Source organism: Labrus bergylta, chromosome 12 (genome assembly GCF_963930695.1).
Source record: "Labrus bergylta chromosome 12, fLabBer1.1, whole genome shotgun sequence".
Lineage (NCBI taxonomy): Eukaryota > Metazoa > Chordata > Actinopteri > Labriformes > Labridae > Labrus > Labrus bergylta.
In genome coordinates, this window is record NC_089206.1 from 13,745,913 (window position 1) to 13,773,305 (window position 27,393).

The 27,393-nt window shown below is 37.0% G+C and overlaps 2 protein-coding genes across 5 annotated transcripts in view; both read right to left on the bottom strand.

Moving 5' to 3' along the window:
- Nucleotides 1–27,393, bottom strand: part of LOC110005513 (deoxynucleoside triphosphate triphosphohydrolase SAMHD1) — a 158,874-nt gene continuing 131,481 nt past the window's right edge. For 2 of the 4 annotated variants that reach the window (XM_065961274.1, XM_065961269.1), the window contains 13 exons: nt 8,190–8,294; nt 7,956–8,062; nt 6,616–6,644; nt 6,416–6,507; nt 5,591–5,680; nt 5,420–5,464; nt 5,186–5,292; nt 3,847–3,881; nt 3,647–3,738; nt 2,821–2,910; nt 2,650–2,694; nt 2,416–2,522; nt 1–1,234 (listed from right to left, as the gene is read on the bottom strand). In XM_065961274.1, the coding sequence (XP_065817346.1) occupies nt 1,231–1,234; nt 2,416–2,522; nt 2,650–2,694; nt 2,821–2,910; nt 3,647–3,738; nt 3,847–3,881; nt 5,186–5,292; nt 5,420–5,464; nt 5,591–5,680; nt 6,416–6,507; nt 6,616–6,644; nt 7,956–8,062; nt 8,190–8,294 (948 nt within the window). In that variant the 3' untranslated portion in view covers nt 1–1,230. Of the gene's footprint in view, nt 1,235–2,415; nt 2,523–2,649; nt 2,695–2,820; nt 2,911–3,646; nt 3,739–3,846; nt 3,882–5,185; nt 5,293–5,419; nt 5,465–5,590; nt 5,681–6,415; nt 6,508–6,615; nt 6,645–7,955; nt 8,063–8,189; nt 8,295–8,408; nt 8,484–9,064; nt 9,205–9,536; nt 9,653–9,778; nt 9,871–9,960; nt 10,070–27,393 lie in introns of all 4 variants that reach the window. The other 2 variants (XM_065961270.1, XM_065961271.1) reach the window with 2 other exon arrangements.
- On the bottom strand, nt 12,835–18,910 carry LOC109977202 (deoxynucleoside triphosphate triphosphohydrolase SAMHD1). The gene is made up of 5 exons (XM_065961297.1): nt 18,875–18,910; nt 16,996–17,034; nt 16,859–16,874; nt 13,705–13,865; nt 12,835–13,478 (listed from the first exon to the last, which is right to left on the bottom strand). Exons 2-5 carry the CDS (start codon nt 17,022–17,024, stop codon nt 13,355–13,357), a joined length of 330 nt encoding a protein of 109 aa, XP_065817369.1. The 5' UTR covers nt 17,025–17,034; nt 18,875–18,910; the 3' UTR covers nt 12,835–13,354.

Sequence of the window (27,393 nt, forward strand, 5' to 3'; positions counted from 1 at the left end):
TCAGGATTTTCTCTGATGTTTATTTTGAATACATGCAGATTTTATCAGATATGAACCCATCACAACAGGAATACACTTGAAAGGTTCTCATAGATGCATTATGTAAGAACCAATCGTCAAACAATTATAGCTTCACTTAAAGTGTGTCATACATTTAAACACATTCATCATCCATCGAAGAAAGGTAGTTGATGGATACGTTGAAAAGATATTTTTCAATTCGAATTTCAAGTTTTTAGATGCAAATAAAGGTTTTCACAAGTTCCAGTTTTTAAAACAGATTAAAATTGTATTGTGATAATAAATGCTGCAGATACAAAGTAATATAATATAAGATAATACCAGTCACCAAAACATCACTCATGATCATCTCTCATTAAACACCACTCAAAGACAAATAATCTAATCTCATGTCCTCAATCTTCAAACGATTAACATCAAAACTAAAATGTTATAGTAATGTAAAGTATTCTAAATCCCTAAATAAAACCACAAGTGAAATATTCACTCCATTACACATGTTGGGAGTGCTTTACATCTTTCCCCGACCAAAAAGAATACACAACCTACAAAGAAGCATAAATGTGACCAAAAGCTGAATCAATTCAGAAACATGCAGTTTATATATTCAGTTTGAGACAATGATTGTTGGATTTCAATAATGGCTTTCTTTACCTAAATGGTATTCAACAGCCATACAGCTGCTAGCTGTGTAAGTATCCAGTGTCATGTGTGTCTATGTATCAGTTTAGAGATCAGAAATTCAAATCCAGAAGCGATCCAGATCCAGTGATCTTTGAGATATGGCTTTATAACTGATATATATTTTCCTTAATGTTAAAAAAAAGTATCCAATTTTTTCTGTATCAAATTTTGAATGGGTTTTCTGTGTGAGTCGATAGAAGCGTAACACAGTGAATTAAATGGGCCAATGATACTGTTTCATATTGACTGCAGGCCCCGTAATTGTACAGAGTGGTATCATATATTATGATTTATCTTTGTCCTCGGAATAAAAACATGTTGTGTGTTGTTGGAACTGATTTTTAAACAATCAATTTAAAAGAATGATACAGCATCTATATGAAAAAAGCGAGAAAAAACATGAGTGCTAGGTCTGAATGCGAATATTATTCAGTGTTATTCATGTTGTTTGGTAAGTTCCTTGGTGTCAACTTCAGGAGGATCGCTCTAATTACCCTTAGGTCCAACCAGATTTGGCTCCATCCTTTACCTGCATGTTAATACAGACACAAAAGTACATCTGTTTTAAAGAAAGCAGTGCAGAGTAAATCTAGTGAGAGATAAACTGAAGAAGAAATGATTCTATTTAACAAACAATCTAACATTCAACTTATTTTAAATCAAAACAATGCACTCATCATGCAGATCCATCATCTCACTGGTGAGAACTTTCAGTTTTTTTAAATCTCAAGTAATAAAATACATTATTTCAAAGTTTTTTGCTCATTGTTCCATTCTAATGCTCATATATTAAAGCAGCCTTTCAATGGAATAAAACCACTAACTGCATATATTAATATGTCACATACACACCCATTCGAAAAAAGCCAATTTTTACAGCAGAAATAAACATGTTTACAGCTCGATTAAAAAACTAAATTGGTCTGATTATCTCATGTCTCAATCAGCACACACTGTATGAAGAGGAATTATTTTTTTTACACTTGTCCGTTTTCCTTTTAATGAAGGATACACGTTATTCACAATAAGACCCGTAGCTTATAGGCCTGGGCTAAAAAAAAAACTAAAAATGTTATCAAAATGTCATATCAGTCGACATAATTATCACAATAATTGTCAATCATTTTTACTTTCAAATTTTCAAATTTAAAAGCTGATTTTTGCTCCTGAGTGAAAGTTGAAGAAACCAAAGGGTTGGTTAATCTTTTGGTTTCACTCACATGCTGCTGTTGCTTACCTCTCTTAACCTGAGGGCCCCAAACCAGAGTCCTGCACGGTTCCAATACAGGTCAATAAAATTGTTTCAGTACAGAAACCTGACTGACTGTCTAGACTTGCTGTCTAACCTTGATGCAAACCAGAACAAAGGACCAATAACATGTTGGAGTGTTGCTCACTTTGGCAGTATTTTGTTAAGTTAAAGTATCAAATCAATTAGAGTAGAGCTTCACCAGCACAGGTAAGCATACGTTAACCTGAAAGGAAGACCGAAGGCTGAGGATGCTAGCACAGCTAATGTTTTCCACACTCAGCAGATTGTAGATCACATGTTCAACCATATTAAATAAACTGTACTCAATGTGGACTGTTTTCTATTTACTTTAGCCAAGTCAACTGGTTTTATGTTCAATCAACAACAAGTTAGTTGATATTGTATCCTTTAACATCTTAATATTCAACTATTATCAAAGGATTGGAAAATCATTGTACCATTGTTTAAAGTGCTGTCTGGCAGCCTCCACACTCTGTTCATCAATCTTCTTACAGAAGACCCTGATCAGCTGCTCAGAAAAGATCGTTGTTCCAATGCTGGGTGCCTGTAAAGAATGACAGCAGCTTTAATTTGAGAGTTATGGTGACATAAGCTGCCTTACAAATAATAAACAGAAAAAATATTGAATGATTGCGATGAAAAAATTGTTTTAATCAATAATTAGTTCTGACATTTTTGCTGTTCTCGTCTTTCATGCCGTAGTCCTTGTTAATGACCTAAAAAGAAGGTCGAGAGTAAAATGTGTGCCATAACAAACTCTGCAACATCTTACAAATCAAAGAATCAGCAAAACTGAAGATTTGACAAAAAAGGTCAGATGAAAGAAAGTAAAAAAAACTCACCAGGATTTCAAAGTCCTCTGGTTTCAGGTTGTTTTCTTCCTCGTCAGGGAGGGGTTGAGCCAATACTTTTTTCCAGCCAGAAATCCGGCTCTTGACAAGGAATCAGAAAAAAATTACAACAGTGGAAAAGGATATAGATTCAAGTTTTTTTGCATTTTAAGTTGACAATGTAAGAAACTTGGAATTCAATTCACATTCACTCAAAAAACTGCACCAACTTAGTGTAAATGCATTTGACTGTAGGGCTGCATGGTATGATCTAAGCATTAATTTTGCTATGTGTACAAGTGCCATGGTAATATCCCTGGACGTGTGTTAGTCCATGAGCACATAAAGTGTAGAGGGAGAGAGAGAGAAGGGATCACATGCAGTGTATGAAGATGAACTGTTCTTTGCTTTGAAGTTAATGTCACAGGGCTCTTGATGCAAATTAAATGTAGCTTTGAATGTATAAGGGGTTCTTATTTGTAAAAGAAAATAATTTTGAAGACCCAGATAATAACACAAATTTTAAAAGTATGAACATGAAAAGAAAACGCAGTTTCCCCAATATCATGCAGCATTAGTTGACTGAGGGATTTTGTATTGTAAGACATTTCAAGCTGCTATCCAATTCACATTACATTTCAAAGAGAGAACTGTTCAATAGTGTTGCTGTTCATGTTAAATGTAATAACACGGGCTAGATAAAATGTTGGAGACAGTAAATAATGCGATGTGTACTTATTCTATTAACTAAAAATGAGCACATTATCCAGCTTTGTGATAACAGTGCATTAGATCATGTGTTATAAATGTAATGAAACACAAGAACACACAGACTTACTTCCCAATCCTCGATGGGGTACTCTGGCTTTGTCTCACCAACACACTTGTAGCTCTCGAAAGAGACAATGTTTTGCGGAATCTTTCTTGCCTCTAAGATTAACAGAGTAACAAGCAAACGATAAATAATAATAATTCAGTGTTATTTATGTTGTTTGGTAAATTCCTTGGTGTCAACTGCAGGAGGATCGCTCTAATTACCCTCAGGTCCAACCAGATTTGGCTCCTTCTCTAACCTGCATGTTAATAAAGACACAAAAGTACATCTGTTTTAAAGAAAGCAGTGCAGAGTAAACCTAGTGAGAGATAAACTGAGGCAGAAATGATTCTATTTAACAAACAATCTCTCATTCAACTTATTTTAAAGCAAAACAATGTACTCATCATGCAGATCCAACATCTCACTGGTGAGAACTTTCAGTTTTTTTTAAATCTCAAGTAATAAAATACATTATTTCAAAGTTTTTGTCCGTTGGTAGGAAAATACAAAAGTTTGAAGACACCAATGCTAATTTAGCATCAAAAAAAGATCAAAATCATGTATATGCAAAAGAAGAATCCTGAAGCTCTGTTTCACTATGCAATCATTCCCTCCCTGCTCATTGTTCCATTCTAATGCTCATATATTAAAACAGCCTTTCAATGTAATAAAACCACAAACTGCATATATTAATATGTCACATACACACCCATTCAGAAAGGCCAATTTTTACAGCAGAAATAAACATGTTTACAGCCCGATTCAAAAACTAAATTGGTCTGATTATCTCATGTCTCAATCAGCACACACTGTATGAAGAGGGATTTTTTTTTAATATGTCCGTTTTTCTTTTAATGAAGGATACGCGTTATTCACAATAAGACCCGTAGCTTATAGGCCTGGGCTAAAAAAACTAAAAATGTTATCAAAATGTCATATCAGTCGATATAATTATCACAATAATTGTCAATCATTTTTACTTTCAAATTTTCACATTTAAAAGCTGATTTTTGCTCCTGAGTGAAAGTTGAAGAAACCGGAGGGTTGGTTAATCTTTTGGTTTCACTCCCATGCTGCTGTTGCTTACCTCTCTTAACCTGAGGGCCCCAAACCAGAGTCCTGCACGGTTCCAATACAGGTCAGTAAAATTGTTTCAGTACAGAAACCTGACTGACTGTCTAGACTTGCTGTCTAACCTGGATGCAAACCGGGACAAAGGACCAATAACATGTTGGAGTGTTGCTCACTTTGGCAGTATTTTGTTAAGTTAAAGTATCAAATCTATTAGAGTAGAGCTTCACCAGCACAGGTAAGCATACGTTAACCTGAAAGGAAGACCGAAGGCTGAGGATGCTAGCACAGCTAATGTTTTCCACACTCAGCAGATTGTAGATCACATGTTCAACCATATTAAATAAACTGTACTCATTGTGGACTGTTTTCTATTTACTTTAGCCAAATCAACTGGTTTTATGTTTAATCAACAGCAAGTTAGTTGATATTGTATCCTTTAACATCTTAATATTCAACTATTATCAAAGGATTGGAAAATCATTGTACCACTGATCATAGTGCTTTTTGGCAGCCTCCACACTCTGTTCATCAATCTTCTTACAGAAGACCCTGATCAGCTGCTCAGAAAAGATCTCTGTTCCAATCCTGGATTCCTGTAAAGAATGACAGCAGCTTTAATTTGAGAGTTATGGTGACATAAGCTGCCTTACAAATAATAAACAGAAAAAATATTGAATGATTGCGATAAAAAAATTGTTTTAATCAATAATTAGTTCTGACATTTTTGCTGTTCTCGTCTTTCATGCCGTAGTCCTTGTTAATGACCTAAAAAGAAGGTCGAGAGTAAAATGTGTGCCATAACAAATTCTGCAACATCTTACAAATCAAAGAATCAGCAAAACTGAAGATTTGACAAAAAAGGTCAGATGAAAGAAAGTAAAAAAAACTCACCAGGATTTCAAAGTCCTCTGATGTCAGGTTGTTTTCTTCCTCGTCAGGGAGGGGTTGAGCCAATACTTTTTTCCAGCCAGAAATCTGGCTCTTGACAAGGAATCAGAAAAAAATTACAACAGTGGAAAAGGATATAGATTCAAGTTTTTTTGCATTTTAATTTGACAATGTAAGAAACTTGGAATTCAATTCACATTCACTCAAAAAACTGCACCAACTTAGTGTAAATGCGTTTGACTGTAGGGCTGCATGGTATGATCTAAGCATTAATTTTGCTATGTGTACAAGTGCCATGGTAATATCCCAGGACGTGTGTTAGTCCATGAGCACATAAAGTGTAGAGGGAGAGAGAGAGAAGGGATCACATGCAGTGTATGAAGATGAACTGTTCTTTGCTTAGAAGTTACTGTCACAGGGCTCTTGATGCAAATTAAATGTAGCTTTGAATGTATAAGGGGTTCTTATTTGTAAAAGAAAATAAACTTGAAGACCCAAATAATAATAAAAATTGTAATAGTATGAACATGAAAAGAAAACGCAGTTTCCCCAATATCATGCAGCATTAGTTGACTGAGGGATTTTGTATTGTAAAACATTTCAAGCTGCTATCCAATTCACATTACATTTCAAAAAGAACTGTTCAATAGTGCTGCTGTTCATGTTAAATGTAATAACAACACGGGCAAGATAAAATGCTGGAGACAGTAAATAATGTGATGTGTACTTATTCTATTAACTGAAAATGAGCACATTATCCAGCTTTGTGATAACAGTGCATTAGATCACGTGTAATAAATGTAATGAAACACAAGAACACAGACTTACTTTCCAATCCTTGATGGGGTACCCTGGCTTTGTCTCACCAACACACTTGTAGATCTTTCGAGAGACAATGTTTTGCAGAATCTCCATTGCCTCTAAGATTAACAGAGTAACAAGCAAACGATAAATGATAATAATTCACTGTTATTCATGTTGTTTGGTAAATTTCTTGGTGTCAACTGCAGGAGGATCGCTCTAATTACCCTCAGATCCATCCAGATTTGGCTTCATCCTTAACATGCATGTTAATAAAGACACAAAAGTACATCTGTTTTAAAGAAAGCAGTGCAGAGTAAACGTAGTGAGAGATAAACCGAAGAAGAAATGATTCTATTTAACAAACGATCTCTCATTCAACTTATTTTAAAGCAAAACAATGCACTCATCATGCAGATCCATCATCTCACTGCTGAGAACTTTCAGTTTTTTTAAATCTCAAGTAATAAAATACATTATTTCAAAGTTTTTGTCCGTTGGTAGGAAAATACAAAAGTTTGAAGACACCAATGCTAATTTAGCATCAAAAAAGGATCAAAATCATATAAATGCAAAAGAAGAATCCTGAAGTTTTGTTTCACTATGCAATCATTCCCTCCCTGCTCATTGTTCCATTCTAATGCTCATATATTAAAACAGCCTTTCAATGTAATAAAACCACTAACTGCATATATTAATATGTCACATACACACCCATTCAGAAAGGCCAATTTTTACAGCAGAAATAAACATGTTTACAGCCCGATTCAAAAAACTAAATTGGTCTGATTATCTCATGTCTCAATCAGCACACACTGTATGAAGAGGGATTTTTTTTTTAACATGTCCGTTTTTCTTTTAATGAAGGATACACGTTATTCACAATAAGACCCGTAGCTTATAGGCCTGGGCTAAAAAAACTAAAAATGTTATCAAAATGTCATATCAGTCGATATAATTATCACAATAATTGTCAATCATTTTTACTTTCAAATTTTCAAATTTAAAAGCTGATTTTTGCTCCTGAGTGAAAGTTGAAGAAACCAGAGGGTTGGTTAATCTTTTGGTTTCACTCCCATGCTGCTGTTGCTTACCTCTCTTAACCTGAGGGCCCCAAACCAGAGTCCTGCACGGTTCCAATACAGGTCAGTAAAATTGTTTCAGTACAGAAACCTGACTGACTGTCTAGACTTGCTGTCTAACCTTGATGCAAACCAGGACAAAGGACCAATAACATGTTGGAGTGTTGCTCACTTTGGCAGTATTTTGTTAAGTTAAAGTATCAAATCTATTAGAGTAGAGCTTCACCAGCACAGGTAAGCATACGTTAACCTGAAAGGAAGACCGAAGGCTGAGGATGCTAGCACAGCTAATGTTTTCCACACTCAGCAGATTGTAGATCACATGTTCAACCATATTAAATAAACTGTACTCAGTGTGGACTGTTTTCTATTTACTTTAGCCAAATCAACTGGTTTTATGTTCAATCAACAGCAAGTTAGTTGATATTGTATCCTTTAACATCTTAATATTCAACTACTATCTAAGGATTGGAAAATCATTGTACCACTGTTCAAACTGCTGTCTGGCAGCCTCCACACTCTGTTCATCAATCTTCTTACAGAAGACCCTGATCAGCTGCTCAGAAAAGTTCTCTGTTCCAATGCTGGGTGCCTGTAAAGATTGACAGCAGCTTTAATTTGAGAGTTATGGAGACATAAGCTGCCTTACAAATAATAAACAGAAGAAATATTGAATGATTGTGATGAAAAAATTGTTTTAATCAATAATTAGTTCTGACATTTTCTGGGGACATTGGCTTTGCCACGTCAGGCTCCTTTTTGCTGTAGAAATCCATATGTTGAACAGGGTTCTTGTCTTTCATGCCGTAGTCCATGTTAATGACCTAAAAAGAAGGTCGAGAGTAAAATGTGTGCCATAACAAACTCTGCAACATCTTACAAATCAAAACATCAGCAAAACTGAAGATTTTACAAAAAAGAAAGTCAAAAAAACTCACCAGGATTTCAAAGTCCTTTGGTGTCAGGTTTAATTTTTCCTCAGCCAATCCTTTTTTCCAGCTAGGAATCAGGCTCTTGAAAATGGAGCAGAAACGTTGAGAACAGTGAGAAAGGATAGAAAAAGTTTTTTTGCATTTTAAGTTGACAATGTAAGCAACTTGGAATTCAATTCACATTCACTCAAAAAACTGCACCGACTTAGTGTAAATGCGTTTGACTGTAGGGCTGCATGGTATGATCTAAGCATTAATTTTGCTATGTGCGTAAGTGCCATGGTAATATCCCAGGACGTGTGTTAGTCCATGAGCACATAAAGTGTAGAGGGAGAGAGAGAGAAGGGATCACATGCAGTGTATGACGATGAACTGTTCTTTGCTTAGAAGTTAATGTCACAGGGCTCTTGATGCAAATTAAATGTAGCTTTGAATGTATAAGGGGTTCTTATTTGTAAAGGAAAATAAACTTGAAGACCCAAATAATAATAAAAATTTTAATAGTATGAACATTAAAAGAAAACGCAGTTTCCCCAATATCATGCAGCATTAGTTGACTGAGGGATTTTGTATTGTATGACAACGATATGATAATTGTATGATAACGGTGCATGAGATCATGTGTAATAAATGTAATGAAACACAAGAACACACAGACTTACTTTCCAATCCTTGATGGTCTTCTTTGGCTTTGTCTCACCAACAAACTTGTAGATCTTTCGAGAGACAATGTTTTGCAGAATCTCTCTTGCCTCTTGTAACTCAGGACGGGAAGACTTCAGTATTTCCTCAAACACGTTGTCTAAAAGAGTAACAGAGTAACAAGCAAACGATTATTAATTATACACACAAACACACTCAATAAATTGTAAGACATGGCATGTTAATTTATAAGTCATTACAACTTATTTAACATGATCTGGTTCATTTACATGTGCATAATTAAAAAAATTGATAAAGTAGCATAACAGTAGTCTTACACCAAACACCAAAACTGACCAAGTGCCTACATCAATTTCCTTTTCAGATTGTTGGGTGTAGTGCATTATTTAAAACAATGTCTTGATATTTCTGAAGTCTGAATTTGCTTCAATGTTAAACATGAGCTAACAGCACACATTTAAATCTACACACCTGTGAGCTTTGTGTAGGCCTCCATGTCCTCAATGGCTGTAGAGAGAGTGAACATCCTCCCTCCTGATCCTTCAATCTGAATGTGACCGTCTGCTTTCAAAAAAGCCTCTGCAATCCTGTATGTTCATATCAAACATATTATTACTGATGAGATAGTGAATCATGACGCAGATCAAATAATGGAAATCAGAAGGAGACCAATCTTATATTTGGAGTACTAAGATCTGAAGGTAGACACTTACATATGTTCAATGACTTTGTTTACTCTGTGCTGATAGGCTCTTTTGTGGAGACGGTGTCTTATGTAGAACAAGTCGTACATATTGTCCTCCTCCTGTTGAGGTTAGGACTGTAGTTTAGTCATAAATAACAACATTATCAGTTTGCTTTCAATTATCTGTTTACAAGCTCAAGTTTGTCATACTATGTCTCTGGTGCAGATAGTTTTCCTTCCATCAACCTCACACACTCTGGCAAACTGCAGGAAGCGATGAAAGTCAAAGGTGTTCTTGATTCCCAGGTATAAAGAGTCCCTGAGTAGTGTAATGGGGAAAAAATATATTTAGCAGATGTGTTAGAGTAATTCTAATGTGAACTGTGTGACATTTCATGAAATGCTGGTTTAGATTAAGCATCATGTGTTTGGATAACCTTTGATTTCTACAAGGATGACTCTACATGGACTAAACATTCCTCTGTTCAGGTTGATTGTGTTAAACTGCTTATCTCCTACAACAGGAGCTTGTCAATGTTGTTGTTTCCTCTTTGACATGTATAAAAGGAGACTTCATTCTGTATGTCATTTGAGCTACTCTGCAGTGTGGTCACCATGGTACACTCTGTACAGTTTCTTCTTCCTGCAACTTCTTGTAGGAATAAAACCTCACAAAGATGATTGGGGTTTTCGTCTTTGTTCATATTCTCACGGGGGAAATATTTCCATTACCGTAGAGACAGATTAAGGCAATGTGAAGAAAATAGGTGTATAGAGGGAAACTGAATTTACTGTTGAGTGCTGTATCATTTTAAAATAAATCAGGAGAATAATGCATTGTTCAGGGTTAAGAATTATTTTACAGCACTTCATTAAAACCTGACCTGGCCAAGTAGTCAAACTTGTCCACATCAACGCCGTTTCTTTTGTTGGACACAATTTCGTAGAGGAAGGACTTTTCTTCTGGGCGCCCTTTGAAGTCCCACTGCAGGGATGACGACACAAAGCGAATCAGGACCAGTTTTATTGACACGTATGTTGTTGTCAATGAATTTACACTGCATAGAAAACATATGTAGGACCATTTCACAAAACAGAGATAAAGCTAAAATATGAACACAATAAACTATGTACATGGAAAAGCATGACAAACAAAACAACGGTTAAATTTTAAGATCTGAGTTCTAGGCAGAAGAAAAACTTTTTGTCACTCTTCTTGTCCGCCTTTATACTGAGGAGATGTTACAAAATAGTGACATTAGTGACATTGCTGTAGGACACAGACTGATTTATGCACAGATGAGAACTTGCCTTCTGGTCTTCAGCAATCATCACCTTAATGTTTTTCGCATGTTAAGGGTTCAATCCATGCTTCGCTTTCATCAAATCATGAAAAATATTGCAAGAAGACAAGGAACTACACAAATAGCACAACCAACATTTGCAGAGAAGATCTCAAAACGTGTGTATGTAAGAAACACTTTAAATGTCAGAGTTCCTAAAGTTCCTCAGAATTTGACGAGTGACTTAATGTCAGCCAATTTTCTGTGGACATATACTGTATACAACATCCTAACAGTCTTTATCAGGGTTATTTAGCTAGCTGAACTCAACCCAGAGTCAAACTGTTAAGCATAAGAGTTTTTGGGAAGGTGATCATGCAGCTCAGTTTTCTCTCTAAGGGTTTTTTCACACCTGGATAGTTTGGAAAAGTTGTTCTGAAACCATAGCCCGGTTTGTTTGGTAAATATGTGAACACAGCATTCACACTCTTTTAGTTGCTCAACTTTTTTGATCTATTTTTTCTTGAATGGTGCACTGTGTGCTCTTTTTTGGCTATCTTTGCTCTTTGCTGCCCGTTGTAGGATGAAAAAAAGTTTTATCTTCTCTTTTATCTTATATTCATACAGTATCTTATCCGACTTCTGAATAACATAATGAGGTGAACTTGCCTCCTGCTCTTTAGATTGTTGTAGAGGTCCAGCAATCATCTCCTTGATGAATGTTATGTCTTCTTCAGGTTCCAGTCCATACTTCTCCATCACTGGTTCAAGATTATTCTCTTTCAGCAGGTGGTCTAGCATGTCACAAGAGCCCTTTTCATGCTGCGAGACACACAGACTCATAAATGTGTCAACACAAGATTTAAAACATAAATATAATAATCCCACATACTTTAATTTCCCCCACATTTGAAGAGTATATCTCAAACGTATGTATGTAAAACAACTTACAATGTCAGAGTTTCTAAAGCTCTTCAGAATTTGACGAGCCACTTAATGTCAGCCAATATACTGTATACAACATCCTAACAGTCTTTACCAGGGTTATTTAGCTAGCTGAACTCAACCCGATGTGAAACTGTTAAGCATAAGAGTTTTTGGGAAGGTAATCATGCTTGTTTTTTCACACCTGGATAGTTTGGAAAAGTTGTTCTGAAACAAAGGGGCGTTTCCCCTTTAGCCCGGTTTGTTTGGATGTAAACACAACAATCGCACTCTTTTGATCTAACGTTATTGAATTGTGCACTGTGTGCTCTTTTTTGGCTATCCTTGCTCTTTGCTGCCCGTTGTAGGATGAATAAATGTTATCTTCTCTTATTGAGTGACAAAGAGACATAAACAGATCTAGAAATCCCTTCTGCTTTTAAAAGAGGTCCCTGTCATAAAGAATTACCTCTCATGAACCATGAATTCAGTTTTTATCTTTGTTTGTTGTATCTAAATCTCTGAATCACCAGGATTAATGGTTAAAAAATAAACATTTAGTAAAATCTCATAGAGCTTCTGAAAAGCGGTAACATGTCAGATAAAAAGTTGACATAATATTACCAAAGAGAATAATGAGGGTCATTTAGCAACACAAACTACACCGTTCATTGTTATTAAATAAATAGATCAACATTCTTGGAAATGTGCATAATCACATTCTACCTGAGAAGGCAAACAAAAAAGAACATCCTGGATTTTGTTTCAAAAGAACAAGCCAGTGTGAAAGGTACATGTGCTTCAGTTTTGCGGTTCCTCTGTATTTCATTTGTCATATTACAACAGAAATAAAAACTTCTTACCTTCCATTTCTTTAATTTCCTCTTTTTTTTCAGTGCTTTGGGGAGGAACAGTCCATCATACAGATGGGAAAAGGGTCCATGACCTTGAAATGGATAGATAAAGACAGGCGTAATCCACTGATAGTGTACAGATTATACAGTCAGTATGTCTTAATAAACCTGTTTGAGTTGAGGATGGATTACTCCTGAATCTAAACTTGAGAATATTGCTTACAAGAAAGACTGTTATGTGTTTGTAAATGTATGCATGATCTGGGTGGACTGTGGTACCGAAACGCCCTCTGGGTTAAAGTTTTCTGAGTCTAAATATTATTTTTAAAGATTCAGACCCTCCAGTTCTTATCAGAGTCCCTTTACAGACCGAGCTACCACCACCTCACCCCACCCTCATATTTTTTATTTATTAATGCAGAAGCCCTTGCTTTTTTGAAAGATGGAAGGGTTATTTCTGGATCATTTCACTTTCATTTTACTCTTTTCATACCCAATAACATAATTTATAAACTATTATATGTAATATTGAAAAGGGATGCATTACTCACCCAGGTCATGACAGAGGCCAGCAATCTGAACACAAAGGACGTCTCTGTCAGTGATGTTGAGTTCCGGCTGCCTTGACCTGAGAGCCTCAGCAAGTTTTCCTGCTAAGTATCCCACCCTTTTTAGACCACAGAAAAAAAATGTTTTAAAGTCATAACGCAGTTATCACAATAGGATGCTGCTACCAAAATGAAAATATATACTTTTTCATACCATACTAAGACAGGCACTGTTTTCTGCCTTTATTGGTTTTACAAGGTGTTAATGTAAAAACCACCATGAGTATTCTCCTTATTTGGACTGAGGTCACCTGTGGGCTGAAATTTGAAAACTTGCTGACTTACCCGATCGAGTGTTCAAAGCGGTTGTGAGACGCTCCAGGGTAAACAAAGTAGACACCTCCAAGCTGCTTTATGAATCGAAGTCTCTGGAACTGAGGTGTGTCAATGATCTTGATGAGGAGTGGGTGTAACTCTATGCTACCATGGATGGGATCATTAAACACCTGGCAGAAAACAAACAAACAAAAGCTAGCGAAAAGCTAAATGAAATGCCTAAAACACAACATCAAAGAAAAACCTTCAAACATCCACATCATAAGACAGGTGTGTAGGAGATTCCATTGTCTAAATGTTATGGAGTTTAAAACTAACTTTAGCTATGACAGAGTAAGTTTCTTAGACATGTGGGTTATAAAAGACATTGGGCCTCGTTCACAAACAGTGCGTACACACAAATCTGTTCTTAATCCGTTCGTAAGAACGTTTGCTGCACAAATCTGAGATTCATCAATTATGTTTTTACTTTAATTTGTTCTTACTCTGTGAACAAAAAAATAGCTTCTTTAGACCATGTATATTCACAAATGATTTACCAGCTTTGTCAGAAAATGCTAACATACACTCTTAACTAAATGCATGACATATTATATATAGCCTATATAAAATGTTGAATAGACAATAATTAAAAATGTTAATTTACTAATGCATTGACTAAATGTATTAAATAACCATGAAATGTATGCCTTTTCATCCTTATTAGACTTCTTTAATCTAAAATCTTAAATCTAATCGTCAACCACTCCCACCAATAGTGTCATGAAATATTGCATCTGTTACCAAAACCAGGTGATTAATTGGAGCCTATTTGAGGGCATGCATGGAACATACATTATTGTGATTTAGGTCTAAGAATGTGGAAAGATGTAGCCTTGCTGAAAGAAATAGCAGCCCGTGCCTTCAGAAGAGAACGCATCAGACCGTCAAAACATGTTTGAAGAGTGTGAAGAATGACTTATTCTACAATTCTACAATTCACTTAGCAGATGCTTTTCTCCAAAGCGACGTACATCAGAGAGTAAGTACAACACAAGCAAGGATCTAGAAAAAAGGGAACAATGTCAGTAAGAGCAAACGATCAGCTTTGAGTCCGATTGGACACACAGGTGCTGACAGTAAGTGACCAGAGGCAAAGCACAACATTGAGGGCAGTTCTTGAGAGCTCTAATCAGTATAGAAACCATCTTATAAGTCGTCGTTATCAAACAAAAACCATCGTCATTACCATCATCAATAATATCAAGACCATCATCATTAAGTTATAGGTATTCATGAAAGAGCTGGGTCTTTAGCTTTTTCTGAAAGTTGCAGAGGGACTCTGCAGATCGAATGGACTTATCAGCTGATTAATTGCTGCAACTATGTAATTCCCTGTAACGGCATCTAAGCCCCCAAACACACAGCTATTTTTTGAATTTCGGGGCCATCTCTTGCAACTTGTACATGTCTCCTCCTCACCGCTCTTGTCCTGATACACCAATGGAATGTCCTTGGGTGCATCCGAATTGCCAAGTACCTACTCAATCTTTCAGTAGGCAGTAGACAGTACCTACTATCCGTGCTGTATACTGTTTAGTACCTACTATTCAGTAGGAGCACTTTGTCTGATTCATTCAGTATACGTTACCCGAACCGTCCGCATCCACCCATTTTCTTTTTTTTTGTTTAGCTTTATTCAAGAGGAGTAATGCGCATATACAGTCAGGTAAACAAAAAACAATATCGCAATGTAAATCAAGTAAAAGACAGATTAAATAACTAAATAACATACAGTACATAAAGGAAAGTACAAATGAAAGACAGTAATATACAGAATATAAAGTAAAATAAGGCCATCCCTCCACCTGCGTCCAACTGCCTGTCGGCGCATCTGACCGCTGATTGGTCAGATGCTGCAACACGTTGCGGTGTCAGATTATTCGTCTCTTTCTTTTTTTCTCTCCTGCCTCGGGCTTGATTTGGTGCTCTACGCGCGCCTCACGCCAGCGATGCGCATCCTTTGCGCATTTGCAGAGAATGCGTCCCCTTGCGCAAAATGGGGCCCCCAATGGATCGCGAGGCCCTACGCACAGCGCTTGTTCTTCGTGTAGGGAGGGGCGGCGCTGTGTGCAGGTGTATATCAGGTAAAGGAGGCTACTCAGACTACACTGTTACTGTGTGTGTATCTGTGCGGACATAAACATCTGTTAAAGCCGACCCGGGATCAGCTGATGTCTTTATCACAAACGGATGTTGCTTCACGTGACGCTCTAGGGAAGGACGTCTCTATTTCCTAGTTCCTCTCTCCTCTGCTTCGTTTCCTCGCGTCTCTCCATGCAAGTGAGGGAAGCAAGAGAAGGAAACGTGGATGCAATTTAGGAGACATGAGAAGTAGCCATAGCATGAGCATGAGGCCAAATGAGCCCTAGAATAAAGCTGATGCTGCAAAAATAATGGCTTCAATGGCTTTACCACTGGTGGAGAGATTAAGCATCTAGTACAGGGGTGGGCAACTGGCGGCCCGGGGGCCACATGCGGCCCCCATCAACCCTCAATGTGGCCCTCAGGTCAATTTTGACACATCAATTAATTGGAAACATGAAGAAAACGTGACAAAATCTGCCATGAAATAGTGAAAACCAGAAATATGTCCATAATAATATTTAATCACTGGTATATGTTGAGATAAATTTGAGACATAATTGACTGTAATCGTTTTTGTATTCTACAATTTGGCCCTCTGGCAGTGAGAACTGAATGAATGTGGCCCTTGTTGTGACCAAAGTTGCCCATCCCTGATCTAGTAGAACAAAGAGAACAAATCATTGGACACTGAAAATTTCCTTTCAATAGCCTACAGTCTGTGTTACTTTTCCTTTTTTTTAAGATTAAAGGAAAGGAGAACAAAGAGGGTTGGTTTGGATAGTAAAGGTGCACAAAGCTAGCTGTCCTCACCACTGGTGGGGATAATAAGCATCTAGAGAACAAAGCCCTCCCAGTTAATTCGATTTTTAATTTAGACTGATAATGGATAATACATGTACACAGGCTTAACTTTGTGGAGGTGTGTTTGTGTGCGGTTTATTCTACAAGTTGTCATTGTTTGTTCTGTTTATTCTCTCTTATCGCTCCAGCCGCATAAAAAAGTGTGATGTGTGGTAAGATGTGTGATATGTTTTACCTTGGTGATGATCGTTCTGTAGAATAAAAAAAAAGAGCATTCACAGAATGAACTCGTGCTGAAACTTCCAACTTAAAATTATTGCTCTATAGTATTGGGATATTGTAAACTGCTTTAACAAAGACAGAGGTACTCACTTTTTTGCCTTTTTGCTCGGACTTGCCATTTTGCCTCGACTAGATAAAAGAGAAAGAAGTCAGTCATTTATTAAGTAGGCTAACCTCAGTTTTACACAAGCTAAAAGGCAAAATTGGTAAATTAAACCATCAGTTTAAAATAACGATACAACTTACCAAAAGCCAACCATGAATTTAATCGACTATAACTAGAAAACCAACCTCCAAAATTTCCTCCAATTGTCCAAGTCCTTCTTTTAGTACTAACTCGTTTCCTCAGCTCCCTGTAACTTTGAAAAATCTATCTATATAGTTTTTAATACTTTGAAGCTGTAAGATGTTGCATTTAGATCAAGTTAATGTTTCTGATGCTGATCTGACAAGTGGTAAATGTCATTTAAATTTAAAGGCTTTTTTTTATGACGCTCAGGGTTTTAAAACATCTGACATTTATATCTCCACCACACCCATGTTATTGGTCTTCACCCTCATGATCCTCTTCTTTTATTGATATACCAAACATTTCAGAAAACAAAACTGAAAGTGCATCAGAATTTCTTAAGTCAAATTAACAAATCTAAACGTATAAAGAAGTGAAGAAATGACAGGATGTTAGAAATAAATCAGTATTAGAAGTTACTTCTGAAGAAACATTCAGAGGTAGCCTGAATGTTGCATGTTTAACCTGCTCTTTAGACAGAGATTTATAGTGTACTCTATTTGAGGACTACAAATACATCAAATGGCCACAAGATGGCAATGTTACTCAACTCTCTATGGTAAAGTGTTCCCTGACCATTTGATGAAATAAATGCTCTGCTGGAGAAAGTTTTAACAGGTACTGATCTTTTTTGTGTTGCTTTTGTCATAACTTTCAGAAAGGAAACACAAGAAACCCTCAGACTGTAAAAGATTTTCTCATTCTATGATGACAAAAATGTTCAGCCTCATGATGTATCCAGAAGCATGTAAAGTCTGTCTGTCTGTCATCATTCTATCCAAAATAAAACTATAATAATAGACTATAATATGTATATATTGCCCTCCAGTAACATCCAGAAATGAGCACATTGCAGGTGTGTGTCTATCAATGCCAGTAGCTCAGTCTGTAGGGACTTGGGTTGGGAACCAGAGGGTTGCCAATTCAAGTCCCAGTGCAGAAATACGGAAGTTGGTCTGGTAGTTGGAGAGGTGCCAGATTACCTCCTGAGCACTGTCGAGATGCCCTTGCATGTGTGTGTTGCATGGTTAACAGAGTGTAAAAACTGAAATTTCCCCTTGCAGGGATCAATAAAGTTAATCTTAATCTACTTTTTCTTGTGAGATTACTTCTGATTGCAGAAGTTTTTTATCATCTAATTTCTGCCGAGGTTTAAGTTTTCTTTTAAACTGAAAGAAGGATGTCAAAGTCAAACTGATTCTCCGTGCAGCAACACAGATCAAACTTAAATGACAAATTGTAATCTCATGTTAGTATAACTATTGATTTTTTTTTAAAGTCAATGATGTACTAAAACTGTAATATCTGTGGTACTTTTTTATGCTACTGATTTTGCCATATTCACAAATCAGTCGTAAAAAACCACAAATCAACATAAAGCAAATCAACATAACGTAAGGACAAAGGAACGCAAACTCTGAGTTCACATGTTTGTACACAGAATCTGATGCTGTTTCAAAAGTTGATCCTCTTTGTAGATGTTGTGAATGATTTTAGCTGATGCCAAATAGGAATATTACAGATCTTGATAAATAATGTCAAACCAATCAGAATAATTTCAAGTAAGTTCCTAATTTTGTTTTTTAAACTACCATTAATACATGTGTTTTATTGGAAATAATTCATAATATATCAACAAAATAAGAATGAAGTAAGGTGAAAGATCCATTTTACACTCACATGGAGGTTTTTGTTGTACTCTATAGCAGGTCAGGCTTGGTTTGGATGGAAGAGGAAGTAACAGACCTGAGCGCAGGCTTTTATAAAGTTGTGGTTGTGGCTTAAACAGGTGTGGCAAAGAAGTCAGATATCGGGATGCAGATTAGATGGTGTAACCCATTGGTGTTGATCAAGACCAGGAAAGGGCAACTTTGGTCACAGCAAGGGCCACATATATTTAATTCTCACTGTCAGAGGGCCAAATTGTAGGATACTCTTCGGTGGACTTATAATTCAACCAAAGGAAGGAATACATAGCTTTTATCAGCCTCTATGATACCAACATTCATATTTTAACCTCCAGTACAATTGTTAATCCTTAATTTAATGTGCTTACTTCAAAATTAAGTTTCTTTTCCAATACAATGAACAGAGTATTTACTGGTTATTTTAGGATATTTTTCTTTCTTTTTTTCAAATGTACAAACTAGTGTTGTAGTAATCGAAATCAAGACCGGTCTCGAGACCACTGTTTGAAGGTCTCGTCTTGAAAGTATTTTTACTCTGTCTTGTCTCTGTCTCAGACTGGGCGGACTCCTGATTTTAGATTAAGACCAGTCAAGACCACCTCCGATGCTCCTTTCTAAAAGAACAAATGACTTCAATTCATTTGTAGTTTGATTTTTATCTCTTGGTTACCACCGCAACCTTCCTGGTGTTACTGATGAGTGGTGAGTGACACGCCCGCTGCACACATGATGATTTTAAAAGTGATATTTATGGTCTTGGTCTTGACTTGGTCTCGATCCCTAAATGTCTCGGTCTTGTCTCAGTCTCATATCACTCTGGTATGTCTTGGTCTCGGTTAGTGTGGTCCTCACTACAACATCAGTACTTAGTATACTTTCATATAAGAGTTTTACAAAAACACTAACAGTCAATTATATCTCAACTGCATGTGGCCCACCCCTGAATTCTAGATTATAATTTGAATGTAGCCTCATTCTAGGAATCAAAATAAAGGCGCTTTATAGTATTTTGGCGTTGACACTTGCACAAACAAAAAGAAAACAAATTCAAGGGTATGAAAGGATTTCTCCATCATAACGTCCCTGCCCTTCCCCAACCGCCTGAGCCCCAGTAAACAGCCTAAAATCCCAGTTAAGTCTAGCTGGTTTTGTTCACTCAACTATACTTTCATCCACACGTGAGGAACCAGAGAGAACAGCCTCTTGGCCTGCAAGACTCTTTCCCTGGATTGCATTAGTAACTCTTGCAGATATTTGGAATACTTTCCCTTTAGTATAAAGCGTTTGGTGTGTGAGTCCATGCTGTGTAGGGAAAAAGTCGATGAGATTGATAGAAGGCCCACACACAACCTAAATGCTTAAAGCTGCAGCTTCCTGAGCTTCTCGTGAAGGACAGCATTATCATACAGCTTACTGTTCAGGACTCAACTTTCAAACTAAAAATCAACCTTTAGCATTTAATATGTCACAAAAAGGTCAAATAAAGAAAGAGTTATTCAAACTTACTGTCCACATACTCCCCATGGGACTGATAGGATTCATTCCCAATGTAAGCAGCATCTTGACCTCAGCAGTGGTCAGATACTCAGATTAGTTACCTGAGTTATAAGAGACATCTCAGAGGCCCTGAGATGATTATAACTGAGCACATCATGCCAATTTAGAAAGGTAAAAATATTGAGACATCTAACAACTCAGTGACATCAGAAATGTGAGAATGTGCCGACATGAGTTGTTATTTTGTGAGGGATAACGTTAAGGTAAGAATTGAATGTACACCGCACTTTATTTATTGACTCCTGTTTTTTAGGTGAAAAAGGAAAGTTTAAAATGTAGTTTTTAAATACATTTTGGGGAGATAAAAAGCACAATCTTCCACTCTTATGTAAAGCATAAAGATGAACACTGAAGTAAAGGACAAGCACCTCTAAATGATTTTTTCTGCTCAGTATTTTGTCAACAAAACATGTTTTGTTTCTCTGATTGTAAATGACAACAGAATGACTCAACAAGTGTTGAGAATGATAAGCAGTCCCTTAAAACGGCAAAGATTCTGAAATATATAAATACCTGGATCAGGTTGTGTTTTAAGTTGTTTATTTCTTGGAGTAAAACACTCTATGGGGTGGCAGTAGCTCAGTCTGCAGGGACTTGTGTTGGGAACCGGAGGGTCGTCGGTTCAAGTCTGGAGGTTGGTCTGGTAGCTGGAGAGGCGCCAATTCACTTCCTGAGCGCTGTCGAGGTGCCTTTGAGCAAGACACCTCTCAAGGCGTTTTATAACACATTATCACTCACCCCCCCCCCCCCCTACCCCTCCAGGATTATTAAAGTATTTCTGATTCTGAAATAAATGGAGAATGCGAAATAATGGAATTTCAAACATGCAAGTAATAATGTGATTAATTCCAATAAACTATTGGAATCTAGTGATTAATCGCAATTTTTAAAAAAAAATAATCGTTTGACAGCCCTGAATAAAATGTGAACTTACTCTGAAGTTAAGTGACATTAAACAGTAATAAAGTGTTTTTCATGAAGTCTTATCTGACCCTCTCCTGCTGAGTGTTTTCTTCTTTCAGATTTATTTTCTATTTAAGTTCATGAAGCATAATGAAAACAGTCTGATCTGAAAATACAGCTCTGTGTTTATGGACTCTCTGTAGTAAATATATTGAGAAACTTTTGGTCTTTCATAAACATCTTTCCTCAAGTTCTGTGGATTGGGTTTTGAACAAAAAGGAGAAAATGGTGCTGTTAACAATGATTTGTCATTGTTTCATGATATGATATTTATCTGAACTCTTTTATCTGAAAGCTGCAACATGTGATTTGTTTTAATCGCTCATCTCCTGCTGCTTCCTGTTCTACAACTAGAAAAAATGCAAAGTATTCTGCTTTGCAGGTAATTTTGTTACCTACCCCGCCCCCCCCTCCACACACACACACACACACACACACACACACACACACACACACACACACACACACACACACACACACACACACACACACACACACACACACACACACACACACACACACACACACACACCAAACAACAACGACACATGAACACTATTGTCAGTCTCTAACAGCATGAACACTAGAATAACATCTCCTGCATACAGTAATATGAATGTGTATAAATGTGAACAGCAGCATTACAAACATGTGATCCAAACTCCACACACTGTTTCTGTTGATATAAATGATCACATGATGTACAGTTGATTACTGTGTCCTACAAATAAACTTGACATGATGCGATGAAATACGCAATGTCAACGTTAACTCAACCTGTGAAGCATGTGAGGGCAGTCAAAAAACTTCTAAAGAACAGATTAAAATCCATATCAAGTAGTTGGCAGTTATGATGAAGTAATAAATGAGTGTTTACGTCTTTACAGAAGAATTTATATTTGTTGACTAATACTGTAGCAAACACTGAAATCTAAATAAAGTTAAAAACATCTTCTAAATGTTTATAGAGAGCTTATAAAATAGTGCAACGTTAACCAGAAGAATAAATTCTGTTAAGTTCATCAAAAATGATTTTCAAGAAAGAGAACATCCCAAAAACCGGTGGCTCAAATTGAAACAGATCTTGGGAAAATCTGGAATAGAAAATGCAAATAGATGTGTGGTACCTTCCACTCGTATGCAAGCAGGCAGGAATGTGTGCTGTTCCTGCCTAATGCTTTCCATGTAAGCGCGTGGAAGGGCAGGGAGATCCCTCACAGAGACATACCGCCAAATATAAATAATTTCGTCAAAGTATTCTTTTGACAAAGTGGTGCTGACTGAAATGACATTTGTACACACAAAATTAAATCGTCTGGTTTGTTGAAGAGGAGATGTGATTTCAGTCTTAATTGACTTCACTTTAAATGTCCAATTTCAATACAATACCTATTCTTTTTTTCCTTTTAACATTTCCGGTCTCTCTTCAGCTGAACTATCTAATAAAGGCAAAAAGGCCCAAAAACATCTTTAAGAAAAGTTTTATTGTGACTCCTTACCTGCTGAAAGTCTGAAATGATAGGAGTCTACGGTGCCTCAAACATTAATAAAAGTTTTATTTTTCTCTTAAAGGGATACTTCACCCGTTGAAACATGAATCTGTATTGACATTGGGTCATATATGTAGTAGAAATGTAAAATACATTTTGAAATTGGTGTCTTCTTGGCTGTGAAAAGGCAGAAAGTGTCTTTTTGGCTCATGTTGATGAAAGACACCAAATCCCAGAATGCACAGCACTGCAGGCCATTCCCACTAAGGTCCTCTAGTTCAGAATCAGAAATACTTTATTAATCCCAGAGGAAAATTCGATCGATACAGTTTCTCCAAAATATACAGTATAGCAGTAGAAATATAGTAATAAAAACATTTACAGACATATTTACTTCAACACATAAGGCCATTTCCTCAACTGATTCCGAAATTTCTTCCAGAATTGATCTTGGAAAGTCCTGGCATAAAACAGACTCTATAACCCTTTTCACACATACGGAAATCTCCTCAAAAACTCCGGAGATTTGGCTACCCGGAGGTTCTTTAGGATATGTGTGAACGCAAACAGCCGCATTTTTCGCCCGGACTTTACCTGGAGTTAATCCGGCCAGACCCCTAGTACTTTATCTGCAGAAAATCCGAGTGAGCTGATATCTGAACGTGGCCGCATATACTCTGGAGATTTCAACTTGAAGTGAAGAGAATGACGTTTATATACAGTGACTGATCGGCTAAAGTGTCTGCCCGCGACCACTACGATCTCTGTGCATGTGATTAAACAGCTGCATTATGTTTTCTGTTCGTCAGTATGTTGTTCTCCTCTCTTTTGTGAATGTTGTCATTCCATTGGATTACACATAACATTGATATAAAGGCAAATATTCTCATTATAACATCGTGTAGCGGACTGTGTTGCTACGGCCGCTACTTCCGCGTTGTTTATTTACGTCACGTCTTGCCTCAGGAAATCCCCCAAGCCCCCTCCCCTCTGACAGGGATAGTTCCCCGCTGTGAGGAGCATATGTGAACGGCTAGGTCAGGAGAATCTCCGGAGAAGTCCTCCTGTGATTATCTAGATATTATCCGGAGTGCGTATGTGAAAACGGTCTGTATGTCTGTGTCCATAGGCAAACAGTGAGAGCACCGACACTAGGTTTTCAATTCTGGGAGTGAGTTCCACTGATCTGTGATTGGTCTGTAGCTTCAGTGGTCGAAAATATGAGGAACTAGCGTTGTAGTTTAACCCCGCTAACCGCAACAGCTTCCAGTGACGCAAAAATCGTCATTTTGCGTCACTGGAAGCTCCTTTTCAGACTTAGAAATACAAAGATTTCCCATCTCAGGGGAAAATGAGGGCGGGATGCACAACCATTCAAAAATACTACCAGGTTTCTAATGATACAAAGCTTAATGCAAATGGGTGAAGTATACCTTTAAACTTATATCACTAGTTTATTTTAATGTATCTCTCCAGGCTGCCCATTCTCTCAGTGGTTAGGTGTTTTGTTTTTTTACTTAATGTTTGTTGTAAAATGTGCTCTTAGCAGCTCTAAACATTGGTGAGGAGCATTGTAAGCAGAAAGCTGAAGGTAAACAAGTTCAACCTGAAACTATTGGAATCATTAGACACCTGACAGAACACAATAAAAGAAACATTGGACACACCTGTCCTTTAAAAACAAAGAGCAGCAGTAAAGAACACTCCTAGCTCTTATGTGATCAAAGTTTCCCCATAATTACATTTCTAATGATCAGCCTCACATCTCCATTGTTACAGAACAACAATCCTCCTAATGTTGGAATGAAGAAAGTTCATTCACTGACATCTGTCATAAACAGATGAAACCTTCACTCTGAAACCAGCAGGTGCAATAAAGAAAATGATGAAAATAAAAGTTAAGTCGTGACTTCACAATACTAAGACCAAAACACAAAGATATGCATGCATGCATACAAGCTATGCATGGAGCCCACATTAGCACACACATTCAAGTGCATAGGAGTACACTTTTCTTAGTGCACACCTAAAATATAAATCCATGAATGCAATCTGAATTTTAGATTTCTGACAGAAATTGGAATTTCCTCATAGTTGCTTTTATTAAATATTTCATGTTGTAGATAATTTAATGCACATACAATCGTTCTATTTTTATAATAACTTCATTTCTACTTCATCTGTTAGTCACTGTATGATTCAGCAATTCAAGTGAGAAATTTTTTTAAAAGTTGGAAAAATGTTATACAAATTTTAAGAACATTTTGTTTGTAATCCAACCTGAATCCATCACTCGACTTGAGAATACCAAAGAAAAAAACTATAAACTATATGAAACATCAAATAATCCTGCATGAAACACTTTTAAAATAGGAGCTTTTTTACAATCCCTACAAAATAAATGTGAAACAGTGCCCGGCAGCCAGCGCCCGGCGGCCAGCGTCCGGCGGCCAGCGTCCGGCGGGCGCAGCAGCCTCGACACAAGATCGGCCTGTCAGCAGCAGCCGTCTCGCCGCTATATTTATATTTTTTCGCCATTATCAGCTTTCTTCATAGAGCCTGTTAGCATAGCTTCCAAGCAATATGGCGGACGTTAAGTTTCGATTCTGGGAGCGAGTTCCCACCCACTGATCTGTGATTGGTCTGCAGCTTCAGTGGTTGAAAATATGAGGAACTAGCGTTGTAGTTTAACCCCGCTAACCGCAACAGCTTCCAGTGACGCAAAAATCGTCATTTTGCGTCACTGGAGGCTCCTTCTCAGACTTAGAAATACAAAGATTTCCCATCTCAGGGGAAAATGAGGGCGGGATGCACATCCATTCAAAAATACTACCAGGTTTCTAATGATACAAAGCTTAATGCAAATGGGTGAAGTATACCTTTAAACTTATATCACTAGTTTATTTTAATGTATCTCTCCAGGCTGCCCATTCTCTCAGTGGTTAGGTGTTTTGTTTTTTTACTTAATGTTTGTTGTAAAATGTGCTCTTAGCAGCTCTAAACATTGGTGAGGAGCATTGTAAGCAGAAAGCTGAAGGTAAACAAGTTCAACCTGAAACTATTGGAATCATTAGACACCTGACAGAACACAATAAAAGAAACATTGGACACACCTGTCCTTTAAAAACAAAGAGCAGCAGTAAAGAACACTCCTAGCTCTTATGTGATCAAAGTTTCCCCGTAATTACATTTCTAATGATCAGCCTCACATCTCCATTGTTACAGAACAACAATCCTCCTAATGTTGGAATGAAGAAAGTTCAGTCACTGACATCTGTCATAAACAGGTGAAACCTTCACTCTGAAACCAGCAGTTGCAATAAAGAAAATGATGAAAATAAAAGTTAAGTCGTGGCTTCACAATACTAAGACCAAAACACAAAGATATGCATGCATGCATACAAGCTATGCATGGAGCCCACATTAGCACACACATTCAAGTGCATAGGAGTACACTTTTCTTAGTGCACACCTAAAATATAAATCCATGAATGCAATCTGAATTTTAGATTTCTGACAGAAATTGGAATTTCCTCATAGTTGCTTTTATTAAATATTTCATGTTGTAGATAATTTAATGCACATACAATCGTTCTATTTTTATAATAACTTCATTTCTACTTCATCTGTTAGTCACTGTATGATTTAACAATTCAAGTGAGAAATTTTTTTAAAAGTTGGAAAAATGTTATACAAATTTTAAGAACATTTTGTTTGTAATCCAACCTGAATCCATCACTCGACTTGAGAATAACAAAGAAAAAAACTATAAACTATATGAAACATCAAATAATCCTGCATGAAACACTTTTAAAATAGGAGCTTTTTTACAATCCCTACAAAATAAATTTGAAACAGTGCCTGGCGGCCAGCGCACGGCAGCCAGCGTCCGGCGGGCGCAGCAGCCTCGACACAAGATCGGCCTGTCAGCAGCAGCCGTCTCGCCGCTATATTTATATTTTTTCGCCATTATCAGCTTTCTTCATAGAGCCTGTTAGCATAGCTTCCAAGCAATATGGTGGACGTTAAGTTTCGATTCTGGGAGCGAGTTCCCACCCACTGATCTGTGATTGGTCTGCAGCTTCAGTGGTTGAAAATATGAGGAACTAGCGTTGTAGTTTAACCCCGCTAACCGCAACAGCTTCCAGTGACGCAAAAATCGTCATTTTGCGTCACTGGAAGCTCCTTTTCAGACTTAGAAATACAAAGATTTCCCATCTCAGGGGAAAATGAGGGCGGGATGCACAACCATTCAAAAATACTACCAGGTTTCTAATGATACAAAGCTTAATGCAAATGGGTGAAGTATACCTTTAAACTTATATCACTAGTTTATTTTAATGTATCTCTCCAGGCTGCCCATTCTCTCAGTGGTTAGGTGTTTTGTTTTTTTACTTAATGTTTGTTGTAAAATGTGCTCTTAGCAGCTCTAAACATTGGTGAGGAGCATTGTAAGCAGAAAGCTGAAGGTAAACAAGTTCAACCTGAAACTATTGGAATC

Bases quoted from the DNA above. Each gene is read 5' to 3' on its own strand.
- LOC109977202 (XM_065961297.1), bottom strand. From the start codon at position 17,024: ATGGCAAGTCCGAGCAAAAAGGCAAAAAA. The intron at 13,479-13,704 runs GTAAGTCAGCAA...TGGTCTAAAAAG, and splicing joins CGCTTTGAACACTCGATCGG to GGTGGGATACTTAGCAGGAA.